A 27,969-nucleotide genomic window follows, 5' to 3' on the forward strand; every position below is an offset into this window, starting at 1 on the left:
GTCACATTGCTGCTCATTTGCAGAGAGTGCCGTGAGTTGACTCATGCTCCTAAGATTCTGGACACAAACGTTTGGGAAGCTACAGCCCAACGGGGGAGCCCCATTTCTGCCTTGTTTGGGGACTGGAGCAGCCGCCTGAGCCATTAACCCCAAGTCACCCCATGTGGCAATCCTACAGGGTGCGGCACAACTCTCCATCTGCTGGGTTGTAGTAGCAACAGCCAGCCAGTTCCGACACTGTGGTTCCTGGCACGGTTATAATTTTCCAAGGCCTGGATGGAAACGCCATGCAGGAGGGACTGGGACCCTATCTCCACGAGGCAAGTTTGGGGAGGTAGGAAGGAACAGGGCAGGTTTCCCTAGATGGGTGCAACAATTATGATCGTCTAAATTTGTGTTGTTCTCAGGTCCGAAGCGTAAGCTGAAGAAGAGCAAGTAAAAAATAAGACTTGCTATTTCTGTGTAAAGCAAATAAAAAGGGGTCACAGATCAGAATCTGGCCTATGGACCAGCTGGGCATTGAGGTTTAAAGGAATCTCAGATCTATCTTCCTCCAACCTTTACTGGAGGCCTAGGTGGCCTGGGGGTGGCGGGACCTGCCGCGCGCCTGCACAGCTAGCCCCGGGATCTCGCCCACGATCCTCCCATCCCCCCCCCACCCCCCCGGTCATTCCGTACCCAGGAACCAACCACGCCCACCATTCCGCCTCCGGATTCCTTGTCCTGCCCCAAGCCTTCCCCATCGTGTTCCTCGAGTTCCCTGAAATCCCGCCCCGCTTCCCCCGTGTCCCTCCATTGCCGCCTGACCTTTTTACCCGCCCCACCAATTTTACCCCCGATCCCCTAGTTCCCAGAGGCCTCACTCTTGTCATTCCTGGGGGCCAGGGCAGTCTTTAACCCCAGCTCCCAGGCTCCAGCTGCAACTTGGCCTCCAGGCCCCGTCCTCCCCGTGAGAACCGGCGGGCTGGGTGCAACCCACTTCCCCGGCGTCCTCTTGGGCCCTGCTGCCCCCTCCTCCCTCCCTTTGACCCCACGCCACGCCCCCAACCTCCAGTCTCCCTCCTCCTCCTCCTCCCCCCCTCTTGCTCCTCCTTCTGTGCTGCCGCTTCCCCTCCCACCTCAGACCATTGCTCCCCAGCACCGCCCCGCCGCTCCCCACTCCCAGCACCGCCTCCGCACCCCCGCACCGCCTCCTGGCGCCCGCGGCGGCGGAAGGACTTTAGCTGCCCAGAGTCCGGGGAGGTGGATTTGGCACCTCTACCCGGCCGCGGTCCGGGCGTCTCCAGGCGGCCACCCCAGCTCTCCTGCATGGAGCCTGCGGAGCGCGCGCAGGCGGCGCGGGACCGGGTCCCCAGGTGGGCGCGCACGGTCCGGGACAACCCTCGCCCAGCCTAGGCGTGCTGGGATCGGGGGTGCGGGACGCAGGGATGCGAGGGTGTAAGGGTGCGGGATTTGGGGGTGCAGTGAGTGGGAGGGTGCGGCGGTGGGGTGCCGGCGCTTGCGCGTCCCTGGGTGGAGGTGCGGCTCCGCTATTCTCGGCCGGCTGTTCCTTTCTGCGTCAGGGGAGGGACCAGGGCGCGCCCCTCGCGTGTGGTTCGAAGCTCTGGACGGACCACCGCCCCTCCCCTCGGGGACCTGGGGGCAGGACCCTGGGTGGGGCCCGGCAGCTCTGTGCCGCAGGTCGCACGTGCGCGAGGAACTTTATTACGGGGCTTCAGGGTTTTTCTTCTTTTTATTGTAGGATTGATCCATATGGGTTTGAAAGACCTGAAGACTTTGATTATGCAGCTTATGAAGAATTCTTTTCAACCTATTTGGTGATACTCACTAGAAGAGCAATAAAATGGTCTAAACTTCTAAAGGGAAGTAGTAGTGTCCAGAAAAGTATAACAGGTGAGTTTGGAGTTTGGTCCATCACTCACGCAGCAAACAAGTCACTGGCTGTCAAATGCTCCTGGGAGCAGAGGGGTTCGGATTCCCAGGCCCCTTACCCTGGGAGGCTGCCTTGAGTCTGACGTGTGTATCTTTCCTGCTGCTCCGGAAACCAGGAGATTACAAGGCAGGTAGGTATGTGTCCTATGCAGGCTTAAAGTTGAGGCTCAAAACTTTTAATTAAGCTAGAACTTACACTGTTGAGGTATAGAGACATCCTTTCTTCCCTTCGAGATGGGCCTGTTTGCCAGATATGAATGGGCCATGCCATCTTTCCAGAAGAAAACTGATTTCATTTCCTACTGCTCAAAGTAAGATTGGCCAGGGCTCTCCACGTGTCCGTTCCTGTAACAGAGCTTTCCCTGCTTCCTTTAAAGTGAAAGCCACTCGGTACTGGACTCCTCACCTCTTCTCTTGCCTCAGCCCCACCCCTCCCTTTCTCTGAGCCTGGAGGCCTCCACCCTCAGGCCTCCTCCCTGTTCCTCCAGCACACTCCTGCGAGTCTTTGGAGTTCTTCCCCAGCCTCTCCCTCAACCTGTGCCTAGTCTTGTTCAGGTGTTGACTTGAATGCCACCTCCATGAGGCCTTCCTGAGCTCCTGTCTTAAACAGCACATCCCCCCATCATACCACACATCCACACACTTCCTACTACCCCTTCCCTGCTTATTTTCTCCTCATTGTCTAATGCAGTGCAGATCTAATTTATTATATCGTTTGTTTACCCTGCTAGAATCAAGGATCCATTCTTGTTGGCAGGGACTGGCTTCAGTATTTGTTGAATGAATGAATGAAGTGTTTAATCAGTATCTGCCAGGCAGCTGGTGAGGACATTGGTAGGAGTGTGCCCTGAGAGTTAAGGGAACTCAGATAAATGGTGCAGAGGGGCATATGGGGGCTTCCTGAAATAGTACATTAATGACGAGAGATGAGGACAGGAGTCAGCTGCAAGGGACAGAATTGTGTGACTAGAGTGTTAGGGATGTGTTTAGGAGGGGCCGGAGATGGAGCCAAGGGGCCCTGCACTGGGCCACATGTAGGCACACATCACATGACCAGGCAGAGAGAAGCCAACTATAAAAGGATTTATGAGCAAGGGGGTGAGAAGACCTATTTTTGCTTTTAAAGGAGTTAGTGAACAGGATGCAGAGTTGCCCTACCACCCAGTAGGTGCTTGGAAAATACCTGAGGAGTTAATTGAGAGGGCTGCGTGTAGGTAGGTGGATCTGGGACCTTACTGTCTGTTAGGTTTGGGGTCAGGAGGAGGCTGTCATCCCAAGACGCTGGGCCACTGGCGTGTCCCTCGACCCAGCCCTCTCTCAAGACTGTTTCTGATGGGAGTGCTTAGTAAAACCTCAGGTAAACTAGCATTTCATAAAATCAGCTGGAAGGGACCTTAAAGGTTGGTCCTTTGTTGCTTTACAGACTCCTGAAGCCAATATCCTGTGTGCATCCTACATGAACCTTATGCTGATACCCATCCCTGTGTGGCCCCCGCGTTACCGTGTTTCCAGCAGCACATCTGCCTTTATTTTCTCCTTTTAATTCATTCTTAAAAGTTGATTGGTCTTTTTGTTTTCAGAAGTTACACACAAGTATATAAAAATAAACAGTTTGCGTACGTGTTCAATCATCTTAATCGTATTAAAAGATGTAAAGTGACATGGAGTTTCTCCTGCTTTAGACCCCAGTCTCCCATAGAGGTGACCACTGGTGATTGTCTTTATGTCTCCCCCTAGGAACAAGGTTTGCACACACATGAGTATGCACACACGCACACATGTGTACAGATGGAGCAACCACACCCACGGGTCTGCATTTGGCTTTTAGTGCAGGAGAAGGCCTCCTGTCCAACATGGTTAACTCTGGACTACTGACCCAGAGGTCAGTTAAAGTGGAGAATCACTACAGAATGTACAGATGTACGTACGTGCATAATAAGCCTTTTATTTTTAAACCTTCTATTTTTATGTAAAACACAAATGCATGTTCATCCTTTGATTCTAGTTATCTTCTTTTCTTTGAATAGGGTGGGTCCACTAATTTCAATTCTGTATCTTTCCTGCAGAATCCACACTCTCAATTCATTTTTCAGTATTGAAAATATTTTCCAGTATTATTTTTTTTTCTAAGTAGGGCAGGAATAAAAGCAATCTGAATGCAGACTCCCCCCCCTCCCCCGATGTTTATTCTTCTCCTTATCTTTTGCAGTTATCTTACACCTAATTGAAAGATTTTGTTTTCTTTTTGCTTTCACTTTGAGCACTTATCTAGCAACTCTTTCTAAGACTTTAACTTGGTTTTTGTTGAAATAATAATTCTTTCTTGCTTGCTTTAATATCTCTTTGATATATGTTATGTTAGTTAAACTGTGTGGTTATGGTAACAAGTATGATTGGCATAACAGGTTCAGGAGCAAATATATTGGATTCCTGGTGACCTTCAGCCTGGGGGATGGGATTCAGTGTCAAGTGGCCTGATGTTCTTTCAGGAAATGGGGACACAGATAAGTTCAATGAGTGTGTAGGCTCACACAGTTCTGTGATCCAGGGTATTAACTGCTGGAGGTTGGTGTGGTTTCTGGGTGTGACAGTCAGGGAACTTCCCAGCACTGGCAGTGCTCTGAGAGAGTGGGCTATTACGCATAAACAAGACTGGATGAGTTATTCCAGAAAGGGGAATCCAGTTTTTTCCACCCCATATTCTAGGCTGACTATAGTGTAGTAAGATATGTGACATCCCAGGGAAGAGATGACATGGTAATGGATGTTGGACCCACAGTGTGGACATTTATAGCCAGGGAACTCAGTTTTGGAACCCCATCCTTGAATATCAGCAAGCACATCTTGAAATCCCCCTTCGATCCTGTTCTTTCACCTTGTCTTGCTTTTTTGGTCCTATCATGTTTTTTCTCTTTTGGAAAAGGGCTTCCATCTGTATTGCCTATTGTGATGCTTCAGTAACACAAGGATCTGCAAATCTTGGCGTTCAACATGTCTTCAGATAACAGCTATAGTTTATGCTGTTTGTGTATATGATGAATATTATCTTTTCATTTTTCTTTGTCCATAGCAAATATCCACCAGAAGCCCTTAAGACAGCTTGCTCTTTCTCCCTCAACCTTGAAGATCAAGTTCAACACACTTAGTCTTACCTTGGCCTAGCACCCATTCTTTTTCCTTCTCATTTCCCTTCTTGGTGTGAAGGGGCTCTGCAAGAGAAAAAGCCTCATAGCTATTTGCATCTTCTGGACCTCCTTCCTAGTAGCTTCGAATATCAACACCATCTAAATTAGAAGTTAATTGCAAAAGTAGTTTTTCAAAGACAAACACCAAAAAATGAGATTTCCTTTGTTGGGGCATACAGTTGGAAGTAAATTCTCTGGGGTTCAGCCTCTTTTTAAAAAAAACTTCACCACTGTTTTTTCTTTACATTTTACACTTCTGCAAATGTCAGTGATGACCTGTGGGTGAGCCCTGCCCTTGGGAAAGTGTCCGTTTTGAGGCCAAGTAAACTATTTTCATTCTTCTCTAAAGAAACATTGTTCGGAAAACTAATATCAAAAAGTAGCAGAAGTCTTTGTTCTCTGAAACTTCTAGGTATTATTATCACTGTTACAACAACTAAGATTCATTGAGTGCTGACAGTACTTCAGATATTAGGCTGAGCGCTTTATTTCCATTTACAGATGAGAATACTGAGGCCTGCTCAAGGTCTGGGGCTAGGAAGTCACAGCAGAGCCAGGTCTGACTCCAGAGTGAAGGGTTTAACCATTTTGCAACTTTACCCTTTTTTACTTTATATTATAAATTTATTTTTCAGAATTTACAGTGATCTTATTGGTGTACTGTTCTATGAGTTTAGACAAACACATAGAGTCATGTCAGCCCCACCACAAGCAAGATTTAAAACGGTTCATCATCTTCCGAATTCCCTTTGGCTCTCCCTTTGTAGCCAGTCCCCCAACCCCTCCCCTACACCACACCCCAGGCCACCATTGATCTCTTCATTTCTGTAATTCAGTCATCCAAGGATGTCCTATAAATGAGATCATACAGCTTATGGCCTTTCGAGTCTAGTTTCTTTCATTTAACATAAATGCCTTTGAGATGTATCCATGATCTCAGGTGTCTCAATAGTTTATTCTTTATTGCTGAGGAATATTTCATTGTACGTTGTACTACAATTTTTTAATCTGTTCATCAGTAGAAGGACATTTGGGATGTGTAAAGCCAACATTATAAACATTCACATAGAGGTATTTGTGAAAACTTAAGCTTTCATTTCTCTTCAGGAAGCACTTAGGAATGGGAGTGATGGATCATACGGTAACTGCAGACTGTCTTTCCAAAATGGCTGCATAACTTTGCTTCCTCACCAGCAACGAATGAGAGTTCTTGCTGGGCCCCATTCCTGCCAGCACTTTATATTATTAGTATTTTTATTGGTCATTTTTTGTTGGAAAGACTGTTCTGTCTGCATTGAAGTTCCTTTGCAATTTTTTCGAAAAGCAATTGATTCTATTTGTGTTAGTCTGTTCCTGGACTTTTTCTTATATTCCATTAGTCTATGTGTATATCTTTTCATCACCGCAACACTGTCTTGATTCCTGTAAGTCCGTAGTAAGCCTTAAAATCGGATAGTACCTGTTTCTTCCAATTTCATTTCAAATTTTTTTGAGGGTTTTTGAGTTCCTTCTCCTTTCCACATAAATTTTAGAATCAACTTGTCATGGTGAACTAAGTATTTCTCCTGGAACAGTAATAGGAATTGCATCAAATTTATAGATCAATTTGGGAAGAACCGATATCTTAACAATGTGGAGTCTTCTAATCCATGAATATGGTATACATGGTATATCTCTCCACTATTTAGGTCTTTTTGGACTTTTGCAGCATTCAGCACTTGAATCCTGCAGATATTTAGTCAGGTTTATCTGTAGGAATTTCTCCTTTTATTTTTGGTGCTATTATAAATGATACCATTTTCATTTTTTTGACTTCAGTTATTTGTTATTAGTGTGTAGAAGTACCATTGATTTTTGCATGTCTTTTTTTTTCTTGCTACCTTCTAAGTTAGAATAGTCCCCACCTGCATTAGGACTGACCCTTCTCCCTTGCTGGTTAGCAGAGAATGGTTAACAGCTCCTTCAGGGCATTCCTGGTGATGATGCCCTCTGAAGGTTCATGAAACCTACAGCCAAACTTTAGTATAAATCATACGAAGTTGGGAGGAAGGTCAGGCTGAATTATTAGTGTCTTTGGTAGGCTTAAAAATAAAGCTTATGCTTTTCATGTTCCTGTAACAATATGAATGGATCATATAGAAACGTTCTTGCCAGGACATGATCCTACAATGTGCTTCTAAACTGGCAAAGAGAGTGTCAAGTTTTCTTTGGCTTTTGGTGGATGGTTTTGGTCTGTTTTTTTCCCTCCTTCAGATCTTCCTTGTCATCCCTGCATCATTCTGCAAATATTTAGTGTGCATTTACTGCCTCCACATACCCTTCTAGGAGTGGGCAAATGCAGGAGGCTTGGCCCCCTGGAGCTTCCATTTTAGGTGCTCATGTACAAATATCAGTTGTGGATCACCTTGGAGTGTGAGTTAATAAGATTTTATCATAGTGCTTTTCTTGACTGTAACCTAGAACATTATTTCTATAATTTTTTTTTTTTTTGTTAAATGCAGTAGGTGCCTCAGATTTTTTTTTTCTTTTTATGCAGCTTGTGGAATTTCACTAATTGCATGAACTTTTATTTTTTTTCCTTGAGTGTAGTTTCTTTTAAAATAATGATATATATAATATACAATCGAAGGAAAACAAAGCTGTGAATATTTGCTTTGAAAATGAACTATTTTGGGGTTAGATTAAGGTCATTAAAAGTATAACAAAGTATAACTGGGCTTTCTGTAATTAATTTGAATATCAGTCTCATAAACCTTTCCCATCTTCCTGAGAAGTTATTAAATATTGATGAACTGAGGTTGCTCATGGTTTTTGCCTTCTTTTCTCCCAAATGTAGTAGTTCTGAATTTACAGAGGTTAGCTGCAAAACAGGACGAGGACCTCTGCAGCTAAAGCCCATCCACTCCCTGCCAGACTCATCACACAAACTCACAGCTCAGATACTTGCTGTTTCCTGTTTTTAGCCTGGCCTCTCACTGGTCTCTGCCCCCTTGGTCCATCTTCTACATAGCCGAACAAGGCTTTCCAGAATACCCAAGCAACCTTGGTCCGTGCTGTTTCACCTTCACCTTCAGGGAAGGACCGTGCATCTGATCCTGGCAAACTAGGGCCTCCGAGTCTGTCTGCCCACAGCTGTCCTTCCGGCCCTCACGGCTCTGCCTGTAGCTCCCAGGACGACCTGGGGGTCTCTTCCTGCTCCATGTCCCTTCACTTGATGTGGCTTTTGTACCTCCCGCTTTCCTGGTATTTCCTCCTATGTGCAGTCCCTATGCAGACACCAGCTCTGCTCTCTGCACCCTGGGTCACAGTGACTGTTCTTGGTCCAAGTCATCCCTGAGCAAGAGCTAGGGGCCAGGTCTGTGGCTAATCCATTTTCATGTCCACCGTGCCTGGCACAGTGTGTGTCGTCAGTGGTGAGGGAAGACCAGAGGATGGATCTTGTAGCCCATGTCTCTTTGTGTGGACAGTGAAGTAGAAGTATCAGAGGCTATTGCAGCCTCCTGTCTGGTTGTGCTCTGTTTGGGATGGAGAGCAGGATTCTGTAATGACTGTACGTACCAGTTGTGATGGAGATGTATGAAGTTTTGCACATTTTAATGTTTGACTTAGGGAGAAAACTGTTGAAGTAAAAGCATTAAAATTAGTGCAGTTTGCTCAAAGAGCCCCTGCACCAGCTTTCTGACCTCAGGAAATGCTTGTCTGTCCTGAAGCAGCCCCCTCTCTTGGTTTCAGTGAAGCGCTATATCCGGAAGGGTGTTCCGCTCGAGCACCGGGCCCGCGTCTGGATGGGGGTGAGTGGCGCCCAGGCTCAGATGGACCGGAACCCTGGCTATTACCACCGACTTCTCCAGGGAGAGAGGAATGACAGCCTGGAGGAGGCCATCAGGACAGGTGACGTGCAGTATCCATCCCTTGGGTAGACGGCAGCCCAGGCAGGAGGAGGAGCAGATGTTATCCCCCAAATTGTCTTTGCACCCGCCTTTGAAGTGATGTTGATGAAGAAATGAACATTGCTAAAGATGCACCAACTGATTTCAATTTGAAATTATATTCTTCTCAAAGAAAAATCAAAATGTTAAGCGTTCATGAGGGGAGAACAATATCTTTAATTCATTCAGCAAATACTTGAGCGCCTATCTAGCAGGTAAGGAAAACGGTAATAAAAAGACCATATTTCTTCCATGAAGAATCCCTCAAGGAAAGTGAGAAGGCTGCTGAGCAAGCAGTCATAATATAGTAGGATCATCGCTGTAAGGGATTTGTGCCTGACAGTAACACACGAGGACTTAAAGAATTAGCTACCCACGTATTGTAAAGCCACACACTGGAGTTTTTTTTTTTCTTCTTTGTGTCTAACTCTTAATGTCTAGGAATGCTGATATTTTTGGCTTCTAATTTCTTTTTCCTCCATTTTTTTCAATAGTTGCATAAGCTCCCTGGCCGTTAGAAGTTCAAAGTGCTCAAAAAAAAAAAAAAAAAGTTTAACCTAAATAGTTAGATTTTTAGGAAATACTTCTGCCTTTCTGATTTTAACAGTTTTTGAGAAGTATAGATTTAAACACAAATAGTTAATTTAAAAAAATCCAATTACTTTAAAGTGCCGAGACGTTGGACTGACTCGTGACCATGAGAGAGTAGCGTGTCCCCAACATAAGGAATGCGAGTGCTTCAGTTTTTGGAGTCTCAAATCCCCAGGGCAGAAGCCAGTGGAGAGAGCTGGGGCCACTGAACCTGCTGGTTGCATCCTGATTGCATAGCAAACCATGGCAAAAGGCCTCAGAACAGAAGCTGTTGCTGGCTTTGCAGGCACAGCCTGGGGGCGTCGCTTAGCAGGACCAGAAATGCTGATATGGGTTAGGACCGGACCTTAGGTCCTAGTGAGGGCATGCATATTAAATATAATAGAATGTTGCTGTTTGTTTGAAAAATAAATTTAGGAGTTCTGTTAGTGCCAGTGTTTTTGGATAAATATTTTTTTTAATTGTGGTAAAAATACATAACATAAAATTTATCATTTTATCTTCCCCAAAGTGAAACTCTATCACCATTAAACACTAATTCTCCCCTCTCCCTTCCTATCCCCAGCCACTGGCTCCCATTTTTCTATTTTCTTGTCTTTATGAATTTGATGACTCATATGAGTAAGTCATACAGGAGTTGTTCTTTTGTGGCTGGCTTATTGCACTGAGCTTCATGTCCTCAGGTTCATCCATGTGGTAGCGTGTGTCAGAATTTCTCTCCCTTTTAAGACAGAATAATATTTCATTGTATGTATATGCACCATTTGGTTTAACTCTCCATCCGTTGATGGATGCTTGGGTTTCTTCCACCTTTTGGCTGTTGTGAATAATGCTGCTTTGAACATGGGTAGACAAATATCTCTTTGAGACCCTGATTCCGTTCTTTGGGGACATGTACCCAGAAGCGGGATTGCTGGATCACATGGTAATACTGTCTGTATTTTTGAGGAATCTGGATAAATCATTTTATAGGAACAATGGAATGGATGCTTTGTGTCATGTAAGCATAGACTGAATGTCCCTGTCCACATCTACCTCTGTAATGGGAGGAAGGGGCTTTTTCTGTAGAAAGATTTCAAAACATATGGAAAAATTTTCATAATAAAAACTGTTACATAGGAATGAGCACAGCTGGTCATTCTAGTCTGAATTATTAAAAAACACTCATTGCCTCCTGATCAATTCCAGTTTTTGAAATGCTTAGAATTCCAGGGGGGAAAAATCTTTTTTGTAGAAAACATACAGTGAAAAATAATGTGATTTAGGGAACTAAGCTTACTGTTCTACTAATGACTAGTTTTTTGTAAGCAAAGATAAGGCCCAGGGGCCAGAGGTTGGGAACAGAATTACTGTTGCAACATTTTACAGAAGCTGTGTAGACATCTTACTAAAACAGAGGTTAGAGTTCCTTGGGCACAAAGGCGAGATACTTTGTATGCTTATGTTATATAGCATGACAGAGAAAGCTAATGGTTATGTGTACTCTCTGTTGAGATCTGTAAGGGTGTGTGTGTCCCAATCCATTTTGGTAATCACACATATAGCACCCTCGCAAGCACACTACTATCTATGTGGAGTGTGTAGAGTCAGAAAAGGTGTAATTGTTTAAGTTGACATATATCCTCTTTGTTCTGCAGAGTTAAAATATAAAACTCAGCTTTAAAAAGTCAGCCGTCGGGTCAGTACAAGGTACAGTTTTTTCTTGGTGACCTTGTCCAGCACTTGTGCCCCTGCACAGGGCCATGGCGTGGACTGGCTGGGCCCTGCCAGCAGGGCTGGGCTGAGGAAGTGGATGTCTGACAAGCAGGAAGAGGCTGGCCAAAACCCTCCTGCAAACAGGGTCGGCAGTGCCAAGTTTATTTCATTCTTACTTCGGTTTTGTCTGTTTATCTCTGAGAGGGCGTCTCAGTGTGTTCTGACTCCTTGTGTTTTCCATCATCAGACTTTGGAAAATTTTCCAAAGTTTTGTGCAAACTGTTCACTTGTCACCTGTGGTCCTAGAGTTAAGCCTTCTCCTAGCTGAGGATGGAGGTGCAGGCAGAACTGTGGGGCAGAGAAAAGTGAGGAAAAATTGGGGACCCTGTAGCAGCTCAGGCTTCAGCCCGGAGAAGGGCACTTTGCTGCCACTGATTTTGAGAGAACTGGCTATTGGGGCCCACTGGCGTTTCCTGGGGTGCGAGTAGAGAAGGACAGGGGTGGGTGAGGGAGGGGAAGAGGGGGTTCAGGGGGTGCCCTCCTCTTTCTTCCTGACTGCGGTTGTGCCCAGGGCCTTGACTGTGGAGGCCGCAGGTGCCCGTTGCCAGTGAAGGGCAGCCAGGCTCTTCTGAGGTGATTCAGATGCGTAACCAGAGTTGAAACCATTAAACCCTAGACAGAGCCCAGCACTTCACCAGGTGGGGTTTGAGGCCTCCCTTAGGGGTAGACACAAAGAGGATTTGGGCACATCACAGATTAATCTTCTCTTCACACCTTTCGAATAATTCTATGCCATGAATTTCCCCGCAGATATGAACAGGACCTTCCCAGACAACGTAAAATTCCGGAAGAGCGCAGATCCCTGTTTACAAAAGACCCTGTACAATGTGCTATTGGCCTATGGGCACCACAACCAAGGTGTGGGGTACTGCCAGGTAAGCCCTCAGGAAGGTGAAACCGATCAACACCCCCACAGACTTAACAGGGATGTTCTCCGTGTGTATGTTAGGTATTCTTTATCAATCTAGTTCATACACTCCCTAAGTCATAACACCTGCACTAGCTATGACTTTAAATATTTCCCAGTTAGAAAAGCAGTAAAATCTCTAAAGATTTTATTTTGTATCAGACCACAGTGAGAGAGGGTCAGGAAAGTTGGAAAGCAGATAGGAAGTCACTTAGGTGAACACAGGGCTGTATTTTCTAGAACACAAAGTAACCAGCACCTTATTGCCTCGGTGCAAATTGTGGGCGAGTGTGTGTGTGTGCACGCATGCGCATGCACACGTGTGTGGGGTGGGGGTATTCTTTGAGGCTATTTCTGGAAGTCGGATCTTCCCCGAAATTAAAGGTAATGATATGCCTCATCACCTGCCACTCTCAGTCATCTCGTTTTGGATTTGCCTCATGAAGCGCATGTGAGGTGGGGAAGAATCATTTCTCATTCCTTCCTGAAGTGGTCTCAGTCTGGAGTGTGTTAAAGAGACACTTTTATTCATGGCAGGGAAAGCAAGCAGAGCATGAGTTGGCAGTAGCAGTTGTGTCCCCCTGTGGGTGCATGCGTGTAATGTGGCTGCACTTCCCTTGAGACAGACCTTTTTGGTCTCTGAGCTCTCTGGAGGCCGGCAAGGCCTGAGCTGACTAGTGTTCCTGGCTAGGTGTTGGCAAGACCTCCCTGCTGCCTGTTACCGGGAATGCTACTTGTCACCATGGCTGTCACAAAGTGGGAGTGGCTTTCCCTGCCTTTGAGGCTGCCATGCTCCTGGAGGCTGAGGCTTGTCTAAAGGTTTCCTGAGAGGTTGGTGAATGAAACCCATAGTGATTGGAAGTTTACATCTAACAGTCGTGGGTGAGGTGAGGGCTCCAGAAGTTCATCATTAAGGCTAGGGAGCCGGGAGTATTTAGGTCCTTAATAAAATTTGAACAAACATTTGTGTAGCGGGAGTTGCTTTGCCAGCTGTGGTCCTATGTGGACAGCATGTGGCATGGCTCTGGGCTCCACTGAGGAAAGGGGGGAAATGGGAGGAGTGAGGCAGATCCTTTTGAAAAGACCAGCAGCAAAGAAGCACCATAGCTACTACTTATATTCACCTGAATAATTTATCATGTTGTGTTTCTACATTGCTCTGTTACGTGGGGCTAGTGCCTGCAAAAAGATAAAGCTGGGTGAGTCCGTTCTTCTCATACAGAATTTCTGTCATTCTCAGCTTTTATTACTGTTGTTAACTTATTGTCCTGAAACAAGGACTGGCCTTTAGAATATGGGGAGGTAGGATGGCTGAGAAGTTGTCCAAAGATTATTCTAGTTATTGTTCTTGTGGATTTTAAAAATAGCTTAAAAAAAAAAATAAACCACACAATATTAGCCTGACACCAAAACTCTGTTGGCTTTTGGAATATATGTGCATATATACACATGAACGCGCACGCATGTGTATGCGCACCACACACACACACACACATTGTATTAGTTTCCTGGAAATCCATGACAAAGTACCACAAGCTGAGGGGCATGAACAGCAGGAGCTGAAACATCACCAAGGTTGGTTTCTTCTGAGGCTGTGGGGGAGGATCCCCCACATTTGGTGGTCTTTGGCAATCCTTGGAGTCTCTCAGCTTTTAGACACATGCCCAATCTCTGCCTTCCTCTGTACATGGCGTTCTCCCTGTGTCTCTGTGTTCATTTTATATTGTTGGTTGACAAATTTGGATCTTTCTCTTATTATTAGAGAAATACATACTTGTAGAAAATAGAAACAAGCAAAAGAGAAGACAGAAGTGGTCTGAAACTCAGCCACCCGGAGATAACACTAACTCACTGTTTAGTGTCACCCTCCTTGCCAGTGTCCGGCTGCTTCTCTCAGATAAGAGAATCACATACTTCAAGTATTTTAGCAACATCTGCCTTTTTACAAATGTACACTGTGAATTTCCCAAAATAATCTTGAACATGAAAGTCTCTTTCAGCATCCCCATGTGTCAGATCATGTTCCTTACGGATTTTATGAAATATGGTCATTGGTATAGTTTCCCCTCTGATATAGAGTTTCCTGCTGTTAATTTTTTAGAAACCAGTTGTAAGTTGTATTTTATCATAAGGCTACCATGAGCTGAGGAGAGCACCTTTGATTTTAGTATTCTAAGGCAGTATTCAGAGGAGTTTTTTAACCATTTTCTTTTTCTTCCTTTTTGTATAGGTTTGACTAAACGCATCACTAGATCCTTAGTCTCTCTAAAGTTCTACTGAAAGGTCATTCTAGAATTATGCAAGTTTTAGAGAAGAGCAAGGGAAATGGAAAGTTAGTAGGTAGCAGCCCCCAAATTACAGACCCTAACAGTGGTTTAAAACTTGACACAAATTTCTGTTTCTCATTTTTCTAATTTCAGGGAATGAATTTTATAGCGGGATATCTGATTCTCATCACAAAAAACGAAGAAGAGTCTTTTTGGCTATTAGATGCTCTCGTTGGAAGAATACTACCTGGTATGTTGAAATGATTCAGCTGACAGGTCAAGATTTAATTAAAACATAATTGAATTGTTTGAGATTTGAGGTTAAAAATCCTTTTTGCAGTGGAGTTAAGGAGAAGGAAAATATTTAAGGTGATCGGCACGAGCTAGAGCAGTCAGTCATTTGTGTCTTAGAGCTTGAACTTGGCTGAGACCGTGTGCTTAACTCATCTGTTCCTCAGTCTGTACCATTTGTGTTGAGGCTTGTTGGGCCTTATTGTATGTCTTATTGATCACAAAACCTGAGAGGTTCACTTGGTTTCATGCATGTATTTGTTATTGAGTTTGTGAATGGTTGTAAGAATACAATAATTGTCAACTATTATTACTGTTAAGATGAAAATCATTCCTTTCATACATTTCAACTTTTCTGTTTATTAATGAATACTAATTATCTTAATTACAAATTAATTAACCAACAATTTATATGTTAGTAAACAACCATCGATTTTTATAATGCACAGTATAGACTATACGCTGCAGAGTAGGCCCACTTTGGGAAGAGAAGTGGCCAGAGCCCTCTTGGTGGGAGAGGACTTGGGGTGAATTCGACCTTCTGTCTTCCCCAGCCATGATCATGGTGATGGTCACAGTGAGCATCATGCTTAGCCTGAAAGGCAAGCATAGTTGCGAAGTCCTCATGATCGGTGGATCGGGAGGTTACGGCTCTTCATGGCAGTGAGCCCTGGGTCAGTCTTGTTTTCTTTGCCTGCCTCAGAGTTTCCTTCCTGTTCCTCCCCTCCCCCATGCATGCTTCTCTGAGTTGGGCTAGAGCACCCCAGGACAGTGCCCAGGGCCTCCTCTGGAGAGCTGGCTTACATCTCCAGGAACTTTGTGTTGAGACATGAGAGCAGTGTGCATGTAGCATGTTTCAGGTTCCACACTAAACTGTGCCAACATTTTCATTCAATCCTCAGGACAACTATATCACATAGACACAATTATTAATCCATTTTACGGATGAGGCAAGTAAGACCTAAATCCCACAGCTGTATGCAGCCCAGCCTGGGTTCAGATCCATAGCTACATGACTCTAAGCCCTTGGCAGATGCCCCATGGAAGAGGGAACCTGAGTGGCACCATTAAAGAAAGGCTCTCTCTCTTGAGAGGGAGATGGGGCTCTCCTCATGCTCGGTGCCATTAACAAGGACTAAGGAGTGGACATGCCAGAGGCCAGACTGGATGGAGCTGCCTCTGAGGAAGGGCATGCTGGGGAGGTCCTGCCTGTGAGAAAGAGTCTAAAGTGGGAGAGGACTCTAGCAGTCCCAGTTTCAACACGAAGGCTTAAACTGCAGCAGTTGGGAAATTATGAAGAAGAGGGTGTCAAGAGACTTTCCAAATGAAATATTGACAGAGCTTTGTAACACACTCGCTGTTTGCTTCAGTTATGTCCTACAACTATATTACAATGAATATTTATATCCACGATCAGTTCAGTTCTGGGAGTTTGGGCAATGTCAGTGAACAAAACATAAAAGGCCCTGCCCTTCTGGAATCTCATTGTAGTAAGAGGTCAAACAATGAGCAACAGCAACCACAACACAACTCATAATAAATAGGTAAAATATATAGTTTTAATATTCATACATGCAGACCCAAGGAAAAGCCACGAGTCTGAAAATCTACCTCAATAAGTGGAAGGCAGGGAAAGACTGAAGAAAGAGGCTGGCCACTCCAGTCTGGTAATTAGTAGAGTTTATTAAGGGAAACTTACAAATGAGACGTGTCTTGGGTGGCTGCAAGATGAAATGGAACCCTGCACTGCTTGGCAAGTACCAAAGAATTATATAGGGTAAAAGGAGGAGTAGTCACAGGTACTAGTACATGTTTAACCAAGTCAGGACAACAATCTGTTCCAGAAACCAGCACATAGCAGGAGGCAAGGGAGAGGTGACGATTTATGTCAGAATGATTATGATCAGACAGCTTCTAAATGGAGTTTGCAGAAAGCAACCTCCATTCTGGCCCAGGTCCAGCATGAGTGACAGGCATCTATCATGTCTTGGAAAAGTCTCTCCTCTACACTCAATAAACAAAATTTAACTACGTAAATTTAAAGACCTAATTGGCTTTATTAAATGATTCATGAATCAAGCAGCAACTTTTTTAGCAAGTGGGGAGAGAGTTTGAGGGGTTATATAAGATGGCGACTTTAGTAGAAAGAAGGGCAGGACAAGGAAGTCATCAGCAAGACAAAAATGAAAGTTCATTGGAGGAAAGTAAGAGTTCAGGTGATGACAGCTTCTCATTGCCTGAGCTGCACAGTCTCCATTGACTGGGCTTGTTGCTGAGCAAGAGGAAAATCTTCCTCCTACTGGATGAGTAAATTAGTAAAGTATTGTGGACTGTAATTGACTCTCTTCCTATTGAGATCTGTAACTGAGGTCTTCCTGTTTGGGGTAGTTGGATCTCAAATGGTACGGTGTGTGTGCTCTCTCTACAGACCTTCCCACCTCCAATTTCAGTTGAGGTTTCCTTTCATTTTCACAATAGAGTATTAGGAGGTGATAAATGCTGACTTAGAAAAACAAAAAAACAAAAGCAAGACTCCACATTGCCCCTAAGGTGGTAGTGTCCTTATAGAGACTTGTTTTAAGTTCACGAAATGTCATTTTCTGTCATTATTAGGTTTAGTCAAACTAAACTGCAGGGCCATCAGGTCTTGATTCAAAAACAAAAGAAAATATCAAAGTAAAAATGTTAGGGCTGTGGGAGAAAAAAAGGATTAATCTTGTCATTGCAGGGCTCTCCAAATGGCAAAAGGGCAGCTCTGTGTCATGTTCACTGAATTCTGGTTGCACAAACTAGATCATTTCGGCACCACAGTTATCCTGCTTTTAGTTGTTTTCTTTACTTATACAAAAAATGCAAATATGTTCTTATTTCAAAAGTTCAAAAAATATAGTACTGATTATAGAAAAAACAAGCGACGGTCTTCCTTTACTAATACTCTCTTCCCATTTCTCTCCTACGTGGAGGTACTTATTATCATGTTATCAATTTATTGTATATATTTCCAGAATTTTTTCTGTGCATTTATATATACATATGTGTATAAGCACACAGATTAAAGAGTGGAAATTAAAGACATAGGAAATAAAGAAAACACAGATAGAAAAGATGAACTGAGACAAAAGCTGGTTATTGGAAAAACTGACAAAATAGACAAACCTCTGGCAAGACTGATGAAAAATGGATAAGGTATTTAGAAATGAAAAGGGTGCTATAATTTGAAAATCTGTAGATTTTTAAAAATCATCAGAGAATAGGAATAAACTGAAGAGACAAATGGATAATTTTGAGATAACAGTTTGACGAAGCTGACTTGAGAGCAAATGGAACATCTAAATGCACATATGCACAAACATACAAAATATCTTCACAGACAGGCAAAATCTCATCAAAACTTGAAGAGACAGATAATTCCTTTATTTTTTATAAATCTTGCAGAAAGTAGGAAAACTACTAATCAACTCATGTTATGAAGCTAATGTAACCTTGCCATCATGCAGGCTAATCTTACTCGTAAATACAGCCATACAAATCCTAATTTAAATAATAATAGCATTAGCAACTGGAATCCAGTGATGGTTATGTATTATTATTTTTTATCTAAAGAGTTTATCCCAGGAATGCAAGGATGGCTTAATCATACAGAAGAATCAAGAGCAAAGTAAAGCAAAAGAGGCTTGAAAGAAGATTATTGAAAATTTATTATAATGCCATAATAATGAAAATTTTGTGGTAGTAGGTTATGGATGGATAAACAGAATTGAGTGGCCATAAATCAATTAGTCTACTGATATATCTCTTAATCTGTGGGAACTTGGTATGTAAGATAAATTGATTAGTGGGGAAAGAAAGACTATTTAAAACATCATTCTTTGGCAGTTCACTGTCTATATGGAAGAAAACAAAATTAGACCATTATTTCTATTCCAAATGGATTCAAGACTTACGTGAAAAAGCAAACATGTAATTTACAAAATAGAAAACCTGAATGGCAACAGAGTTATGAAAAGATGACCAAGTTTTCCTGTAAGCAAAGAGATGCAGATTTAAACACCACTGAAGTAGGACATCAAAGGCTTCAGCACAGCCCTCTGATGGCTGCCACTTCTGGGCCAGTGACACCCGATTTCAGAGCAGTTGAAACAGGATAAAAGTCAGATTAGAACTGAAGACAGCATTCTGTTACTGTCTTCTCACAAAGGTGGAACTAGGGGCAGAGAGTAACTTCATAGTCAGAGGACCCGCCTCACCACCTCCTGCCTTGTTGATGGAGCCCTCCTCAGGCACCGCTGCTTCCAGGATTATTACGTTGTTGCATAAAAGCTAATAGTTTCAGTTTACTTAAAGGATTTCACTTTTTACACATAAATGCCTCTATGGTCCTAAGTCAACAGAACATAAACAGGCAATGTCTACACACGAAACGTGGCAGTCATACGTCCATGTGCAGAATTCAGTCTCATGCAGACCTCCTGTGACATCAGGCAGCCTCTTTGGGAACTAATGGTGACTGCCCTGATTAGTCACCACTTAAACAAAGGCATCCAGTGAGAGGATGCAAGAGGAAAAGCAGAATCAGCTACTTTGTGGTTAGAAGAGGACTCCTGAGACTTGCAGAAAATCCATGTAAGGACCAGGCTCTGAGTTCCTGGTGCTAATGATGCCATCTGACTTTGAAAATGGAGTGGGGAGTGACATCTTGGGTAATTACACTGAGTGAAGAGTGAGGAGTCAGTGCAATAATGAACTAATTATACATTGGCATCCTGAAAAGCTGGTCGGACCTGTTTTCCCTTGAAACAAAGGGAAACAGGTTGTTAATTGCTCATCACAGAAATACCCCAGCTCAGACTAGAGGGTGTGGCCGACATGAGGACTGATAAGGCATATTCTGTGTGGTGAGGCTCACAGTCCCTGAGGAGTAGAGGTGGAACAGGGCAAGGATCACTGAACTCCCTTCATCTCAACTGCACCAGAGCATGTAGGCCACGTGTCCTCTTGATTAACTTACCTGTAGGGTCTCCCCCAGGTTGTGTGTTGCATTCCATAGCCTGTGCCCTACTCCTGTGAGACGTGTGCTTGCTTTTCCACAGGCAGGCACTTCATCCTTGGGCTGAAGAGCATCAGTTTTAAAATGAAGACTACACAGGTTTGAATTCGGCTCTAGCACTTACTACTTATGTAGCAATAATCACAGGCAGGTTTCTAAATCTGTGCACCCCCACCCACACAGCAGCACCCACACCTGAGACAGTACCCCTGTGCCTGCCCTGCACACCCCACCCCCCGCCCTCCCGCAAAGCACCATTCAGCCTTCTTATGTGCTGACACAGCCATTAGGTTGTTTGCAAAGGTGAGTGTCCCCAGGAGAATCATGTCTCGGGGCCCAAGGTTAGCGAGGCCAGTTCAGGGGCTGTGTAGGGTGTTTCTTTGTTCCTGTGCGCAGTCAAATGCTGGCCCTGATGTGTGCCCTTCTGCTCAGACCGTAGTTAGGGCAATGCTGCAGGTAGGGCCTAGAAGGAATTGTAGTTTGTCTCGCTTTCAACAATCAAGGGCAAAATACATTGAGGAAGGAAAATGGAGAGGTTGGGAGGGTTTCAGTGATCTTCTCCTGGTGACTGACTCAGACCTGTGGCGGTATGGGTTGTGCTTTTGACATCTATTTTGGGAAGCTGCTGTAAGCCTCTCTAACCAAGAACAAGGTCGTACTGTGCTTGCAGCTTAAATGTCTTTCTTGGCAAATCCTCTTATCACTCTTGCTCTTAAACCTGGCTCTCTCTGAGATGTCACTCATATAATTGGGTTGGCACTCAGGACACTCTTGAAAGGAGAACAGAGGACCTTTGCTTCTTTCTCTCCAGATGGACCAGAATATTGCTGAATTAAAAAGGAAAAAGAGATCAAATGGCTCAAAGTTTCAAGAGTTAGATAAAAAATACATGAAAAGGAAGGTTTTTTTTAATCCCTGGTATTTTATAACCAAATCGGCTTCTATTAAATTATTTTCAGTGTACTTTAGTATTTAACATAATTTATTTTAGCTTACTTTTTGAAAGTTAGCAACATGGCTGTGATAGCATGTCAATATTTATAATGACTATTTTAAAATTTTAACCAAAAGATTTTATCTCGTCCCTTTGCCACGGTGAGTGACCAAACTGCGTAGGAGCAGCAGGAGGAGATACTATGTTTCACAGTATGCAGAATGTGTGCAGTTTCCTATTTTATTACATAGGTTACTTTTACTAAGTTTTTATAGCAAAAATTAAGAATTAAAATTTATTATAATACATCACATTAACAGGCTAGAAAGTTTTTTGGCCAGAAAAGTATCCTTCAAAAGATACACATGCTGTTGGAAGTGTTGGTTTGTCTGTCTGTCTGTCTGAGCTTGTGGTCACAGAGCTGTAGGAATGACTGCCTGCCTGCCAGCGCCCGAGCCCTGTAATGAGGGAAACAGAGTGGCCATGAGGTCACCTTAGCAGGTTATGCTGTCCGTGTTCCGACAGCCCAGGGTCCCCAAGCCACTAACAGAGCAGAGATTTCTCCAAATTAAGCTGTCATCCCTCTAGGAATGAACGAGAAAAATGTTAGACTTAACGTTGCCTCTGCCTTTCTATATTCAGAGTGGTGGGGACACTTGGCTCCTTATAGAATTTCTGGTAAATGTAAGGATCTTCTGCCCTAACGTTGGAGAAAGCATGTGGGGTTCCATGGGAACCTTCTCCCAGCAGCTGCACGTGTACATATGTCTCTGCACACGTGAGCACATGCATGTGGGTTGACAGCGTCTGAATGTCCATTGTCCAGGAGCTGGTAGAGTGGGTTATGGCCTATCCTTGCAAAGGTGCCTTACAAAAGGTATGTGAGGCCATGTATATGAGGGTGTGCAAAGGGTTGTATGTGCAAAGAGTGTGCAAAAGGTCCTCTTTGCAAGGTAAGTAAATCTGTTATGTGATATTGAAAGAATGGGGCAGGCCAGTCAAACTGCTTAGTGATGATTAGGTTACCTGGGGACAATGGTGTTGGGGGGGCAACTTTCACTTTTCAGTTTTCACTCTATTGTGTAATGTTCCAATTTATTATAAAATAGAGAGGAATAAGTAAAAAACACAACACTGGTAGACAAGGGAGAGTACATCCTGTGCTCAGAGGACCCAGGATGCACAGGGGGTGTTGGCACGCTGCTGGAGAAGCCATCATGGCCGAGGCAGCCACTGTCCTCGAAGCTCCAAGTTTGCCCCATTAAGGGCACACGTTTTACCCTATATCCTGTGGTTTAGGCCAAATTTTTCCAATATTGTGTTCACCCACGCTGTTTGCTCTGGGGAGGCGGGTGGGTGCAGGGGGATGGGGAGGGGCTGCCTGCTTCAAGCCCCACCCCTTCCTTACTCTGTATGTGGGCGTGGCATGGTGACACTGAGTTGGCTTGTTCCTGCACACTTGTCCTCCACGGCCGGGCCATAGCCACCTCCACCCTGAGGTTTGTCTTGTTCCCAGGAAGGAGCTCGCTATGGCAGGGCTGTCTCTGCAGCCCAGGTGGTCCTGTGCCTGCTCCACCCGCCCCCAAACCAAGAAGCCTGTTGTGAGTAGATCCCTGACTGCAGAGGCTCTCTCCCTCAGTTGACACGACGGGAAAAAGGCCCATTTTTAAAGTTTTATTTTTCTTGTGATAAAATAGACATAACGTCAAATTTGCCATGTTTATCATCTTAAGTATACATACAGTTCAGTGGCATCAAGTGCATCCATATTGTGTAACTATCGCCACTGTCCATCTCCAGAATTTTCTCATCTTCCCAAACTGAAACTCTGTCCCTATTAAATAACGGCTCCCCATTCCCCTCCCCCAGCCCCTGGCACCCACCATTCTACCTATGATTTTGATGGCTCTAGGCACTTCACATAAGTGAAATCATATACGATTTCTATTGTGACTGGTTTATTTCACTTAGCTTGATGTTCATCCATGTTGTACCATGTGGCAGAGTTTCCCCCCATTTTAAGGCTGAATAATATTCCATTGTATTTGTAGACCACATTTTGTTTGTCCATTCATCCATAGTAGACACTTGGTTACATCCGCTTTTTGGCTGTTGTGAATAATGCTGCTATGAACATGGGTGTGCAAATATCCTTGCTTTCTGCCAGCAGATTTTAACCGATGCCCAGCAGGGCCTCACTATCCAGAGCCCCCAGGGATTCTGGGGGGCTTTGTTTGGGAATATCTTCCAGGAGCCCCTGCATCCGCACAGCGCAACATCTTGCCCCAAGTCTCTCCTCCTCTTCTGGAGAGTATGCTCCACGAATAGCCCTTTTTTCTTTCCCTGGCTGAGAGGAGAATGAGGGATGGGGCTGGCAGGGGCTGTGGTTTATGGACCAAGTGATACACATTTCTGGGTTTCTCTCCTCATCCCCGTGACAGATTACTACAGCCCTGCAATGCTGGGCCTGAAGATGGACCAGGAGGTCCTGGGGGAGCTGGTGAGGACCAAGCTGCCGGCGGTGGCGGCCCTGATGGATGGGCACGGTGTTCTGTGGACTCTGGTCGTGTCACGCTGGTTCATCTGCCTGTTTGTGGACATCCTGCCTGTGGAGGTGAGTGTGTCCCCCGCCTTGCTGGGACCAGGGCTGGCTGAGGTCACCGTGCAGTGATGCACCATTTCTCTGTTTCTCTGTAGACAGTGCTTCGAATCTGGGATTGTTTGTTCAATGAAGGCTCAAAGATTATCTTCCGGGTGGCCCTGACCCTAATAAAACAACATCAGGCTTTTATTTTGGAAGCCACCAGTGTTGCAGACATTTGTGAAAAGTTCAAGGAGATCACCAAAGGGAGTTTTGTGATGGAATGTCACACTTTTATGCAGGTGAGGTATGTCTGTGTGTGCTCAGCCTGTGCTTTGCTCTGCTATTCCATTCGCTCAGCCCGTGAAGTGGGTGTCCTGGCTTTGCACTCGATCTGTCTGTCTGGCAAAGCATCTGTCCCTGAGTTTCCTTTGGACCTCTGTCTTAGCCGAGTCCCTTTACCCCTCCCTTCTCAAGCAGCCACTTCTAGGCCCATTTCCTGGCACCCAGGGCCTGCTGACAGATACGTGGGGGCCACCTGCCTGGAGTCTAGTGGCTGCTGCCCCTCCTCCTGTGCCATCAGCCATGCAGCAGCTTGCCCTGAAGTGGGCAGGGTCCAGTGCCGATGAGACCTGCTGTAGGGCCAGTCCAGGTTTACCAGGGCAGAAGCATGGAGGGCTCAAGGACACAAACATGTCTAATCCACACTTTACTTTCTCTGGGCCTAGGAGGTGGCAGAGTTCTCTGAGTCCTGGAGCCCCTGCTGAGCCTGCTGCCTGTGCTTTTGGTCTCAGAGGGCTTTTCTGATGACCCTGTCTACAGGAGGTCTCCTGTTTCTCCTCGTCCTAGTGGGGTCACAGGCTATGTACACCAGCGATGCCCAACCTTTTTGACACCAGGGACCAGTGCTCCTATGAGAACCTAATGCCTGATGATCTGAGGTAGAGCTGAGGCGGTGATGCTAGCGCTGGGGAGCAGAAGCAAATACACATGAAGCTTCGCTCGCTTGCCCACCACTCACCTCCTGCTGTGCAGCCCGGTTCCTAACAGGCCGTGGACTGGTACTGATCCATGGCCCAGGGTTTGGGGACCCCTGATGTAGATGACTCAGACCTGCTGAGTGAATAAAGTGGGAGCTGCACCCAGCAGGCCTTCTGAGGAGGCCACAGAGCTGGGGCAGGCTTAGGCTGGTAAGGCAGGTTTTAGATGGCCTAGTGGGAAGAGGGTGAGAGGTGGGAGCAGAGCCCAGAACTGGAATGGCCCTGGAGGGAGATAATGACTGCTGGCACTGAGCAACCTTGATCTAGAGTGCCTGGCCCACCTTGCTTTTCACGTTTACATTTGAAGTAATTACAAATTCAAAGGAGGTAGCAGAGGGCACAGGGATGTATTCATGTGGCACATTGTTTCTATTCCTGGGAAGGCCAGCTACTTCTCCACACCTCCCTGGAAGGGAGCAAGCACTTTGCTGTGGCAGATTTGGCTGGGAGCGGCTAGGGGCGGCCTTCTGGTGGCTGGGACCGTCTTAGAAAGAATCTAGGGCACCGAGCCAGAGATTTCCTGCCTTGAGCTTTCTCCACACCACTCTGGAAGTGAAGCGGGGCAGCTCTGGGGAGTGAGAGAAAACCCAAGGCCTTCATCCTGGGGCTCCAGCAGGGAGGGGGTTTCACTTTTACCTGGCCTCAGATATGACCTCCCCTCTAGCTGCTGTGGTGGTCACCAGGGTCACATGCATCTTCTGAATGGCTGGAGGATAAGCGGTCATGAGCGCTGACATTTCAGCTCATACCAGGCCATACTCACCAGCCAGCAATCTCAGTAAAGAGGAGGTGGTGACGACGGACGAGAAATGTTATTGAACAGAAACCAATAACTGATTAATCAGTTATTGAACAGAAACCAATAACTGATTAATTTGGAGGCTTATCAGGTAGAACTTGGAGCCCATCACCCATGACTAAATGCCTCCTCTGGAACGAGTAACTTCTCCATCCTCGAAGTCTTCAAGTAGCCCAGTGGCCTCTTGCTGAGAATGTTAAAGGGGACTCCAAGCAGCAGATGGCAAGATTGTGCCTCTTCCAGGTATCATACAAGTCTGTATGTGGAGGAGTTCGTAGGAGCTGGGCACTGAGCTCAGGCAGAATCATAGCTTGCCCTTCTCTGTATAGCTGCTGGCAGGTTTCATGATTTCTTTTAGACTCAGTTTCCTCATTTATAATAGAGTGGAGATGATAAGTCCTACATCCCAGGGTTGTTTAGGTTTTTTTGTTTGTTTGTTTTTAATGAGATATAATTCCTAGACCATAAAATTCATCCTTTTAACGTATGTAAGTTCAGAGGTCTAGTTTCATTATCTAGTTTCATCATTTAGTTACAAGACATTTCATCGCCCTAAAAGAGAACACCATATCCCTCCCCAAGCCCCTGGCAAGGACCAGTTTACTTTCTGTCTCTGTGGATTTGCCATTTCATATAAACGGAATCAAACAATGTGTGACTTTTTGTGACTGGCTTCTTTAACTCAGCCTAATGCTTTCAAGGTTTTTAGCTCTAACTAGCATTATCATTTCAGTGTTTAGCAGAGTACCTTGCACACAGTAGTAAGTGCTTAATAAGTACTACTATTTATAAAGTGCAAGAAGCAGCAAGGCAGTTGACTGGTCTGCCCGTGAGCCGGTTGCAGGTGGGTGAGCTGTCCACAGCAGGACTTGGCCCAAAGGTGCTCTGTGAGCATGGCTGGCTCCAGGGAAGCACAGAGGATCATGAGGACACTGGGTAGGTTTTACCAGTTTACCCACATCAAAATAAAAACACTGTGTAAAGAAACATCGTGTATCATTGCATAGAATAGATGTAGCCATTCAAGGGAAGTCGGCGGGGAAGCAGCTATAGTATAGTGAGTCTTATTTTCTCAGCGATCTCTACAAAATTGTATATGTAGTTCTGTATTTAAAAAACAAACAAACAAACAAACAAACAAAAGCACAGCACTTGCAGTCCATACATCAGAGCTCTCTGAAATCCTATACAGGAATCTCTAGAATTTCCTGGAGAATAAAAACAGTGATCTCATATTGGAGCTCAGTGGAACATGAATGGGCAGAGGACAGTTGAACACTCAGAGGACAGTTGCACATCTCAGAGGACTTGATTTACTTCCCACTTTTCAAGAATGTGGATATTTATATAGATATTCTTCCTTGACCTTTGGTGCCATGTATTATGAAACTATGGAAGAATTTCTGAAATGAAATTTTTTAAAAAAACTTTAATGCTAGTTACACTTGGCCTAAATTATAACCGTGAATTTCTTAACATTTGGCCTAATTTATAACCGTGGATTTCTCAGCAGTAACTGCACAAATGATTATTAAATTATTCATAAAGCTGCGATGGCACATACCCTAGTCTGAAACGTTTGTTTTCATGCCAATCACAACACTGCCTCTGGAGTCCCATGGCTTTGGCCACCTGTGTGCTTGCTCTCTCACTGAGGCACAGTTTTTTACTCTTGACTGTGAAGCAGTTTTCTCTTTTGCTAGAAATTAGTCTGAGGCTCTTCTGCTTCCACTTCTCAAATCTGGTTTCTTACGCTTTACTTAGTCTGCTCATGAATGGCCTGACAGGCTTCAGAGCTGCTACAGGATACATACAGTTAAAGGTTCTAAACAAAAAGAACAAAACACAAACACCAAAAGCAAAAATGCACAAATAGGAATACTTCGAACTCAAAAACTAGACAGCAAATGAAACAAGTAACAAGAGTGAAGAGGAAAAATATTTGCAAACCAAGTATCTGATAAGGGTTAATATCCAGAACTTATAAAGAACTACTTGGGACTGAGGGCTGTCCTCCCTCACTGTGCAAAAGGCCAGTTTTTGTCGGTCGGTCTGCCACAGCCTAGCCTGTAACGGGACAGCTAAGGTAAAAACATGTTTTGGGTTTGTTTTTAAAGTCTTTCCATTTCTCTTCCAGAAAATATTCTCAGAGCCCGGAAGCTTGTCTATGACCACTATCACCAGGCTTCGAGAGAGCTGTAGGGCCAAGCTGCTGGTGCAGGGGTGACTCAGACTTTCTCCCCTCTCCACTGACCACAAGACTTCATTTCCAGAGTTGACCAATTTTTACTGCTTTCCTTTTTAGTGCTGAAAATACTTGATGTCTCTACACCTTAGTTGTGAATTTTTTTAAAGAGCAATATAAAATCATGTCATTCTGTAACTGATTGAGCTGTGAAGTCATAAATTTCTAAAAATATATTTTTACCTGAGACAATAATATATAAAATGTAAGAGATATGCATTTGTATTTAATAAAGTATGTCAATACCTATGACTGTGTGATTATCAGCTCGTCGGCCAATTGAAAAAACCAAACAGTGGATGGTTACTAGTGTTATTAATGCCAATTAAATGTTTTATTCCTTTCTGTGGCAGAGCATTTACCTTTATGTAAGGTTTGTGCATGTACCAAGTGATTTCTCTTTAGAAAGAATTCTTAAAAATGATTTTTTAAAAATTATTATATGAATAAACCAGAAATAAGCATA

General features: G+C 44.5%; 1 protein-coding gene across 4 annotated transcripts; it reads left to right on the forward strand.

Annotated features, from left to right (window-relative positions):
* Window positions 1–186: 186 nt before the first annotated feature.
* On the forward strand, window positions 187–27,969 carry GRTP1 (growth hormone regulated TBC protein 1). Of its 4 annotated transcripts, none has more exons than XM_039878776.1 (8): window positions 187–320; window positions 1,742–1,893; window positions 8,850–9,008; window positions 12,143–12,267; window positions 14,720–14,816; window positions 23,280–23,452; window positions 23,536–23,721; window positions 27,396–27,969. In XM_039878776.1, the coding sequence occupies exons 1-8, from the start codon at window positions 277–279 to the stop codon at window positions 27,483–27,485; spliced, it is 1,026 nt and encodes a 341-aa protein (XP_039734710.1). In that variant the 5' UTR covers window positions 187–276; the 3' UTR covers window positions 27,486–27,969. The 4 variants fall into 4 exon arrangements, with proteins under 4 accessions (XP_039734710.1, XP_039734711.1, XP_039734709.1 ...); XM_039878777.1 differs by lacking the exon at window positions 187–320 and adding an exon at window positions 1,146–1,355 and having other exon boundaries at window positions 23,536–23,726; XM_039878775.1 differs by lacking the exon at window positions 187–320 and adding an exon at window positions 1,150–1,355.

Source organism: Pteropus medius, unplaced genomic scaffold, assembly GCF_902729225.1.
Source record: "Pteropus medius unplaced genomic scaffold, Ma_sr-lr_union100, whole genome shotgun sequence".
Classification (NCBI taxonomy): domain Eukaryota; kingdom Metazoa; phylum Chordata; class Mammalia; order Chiroptera; family Pteropodidae; genus Pteropus; species Pteropus medius.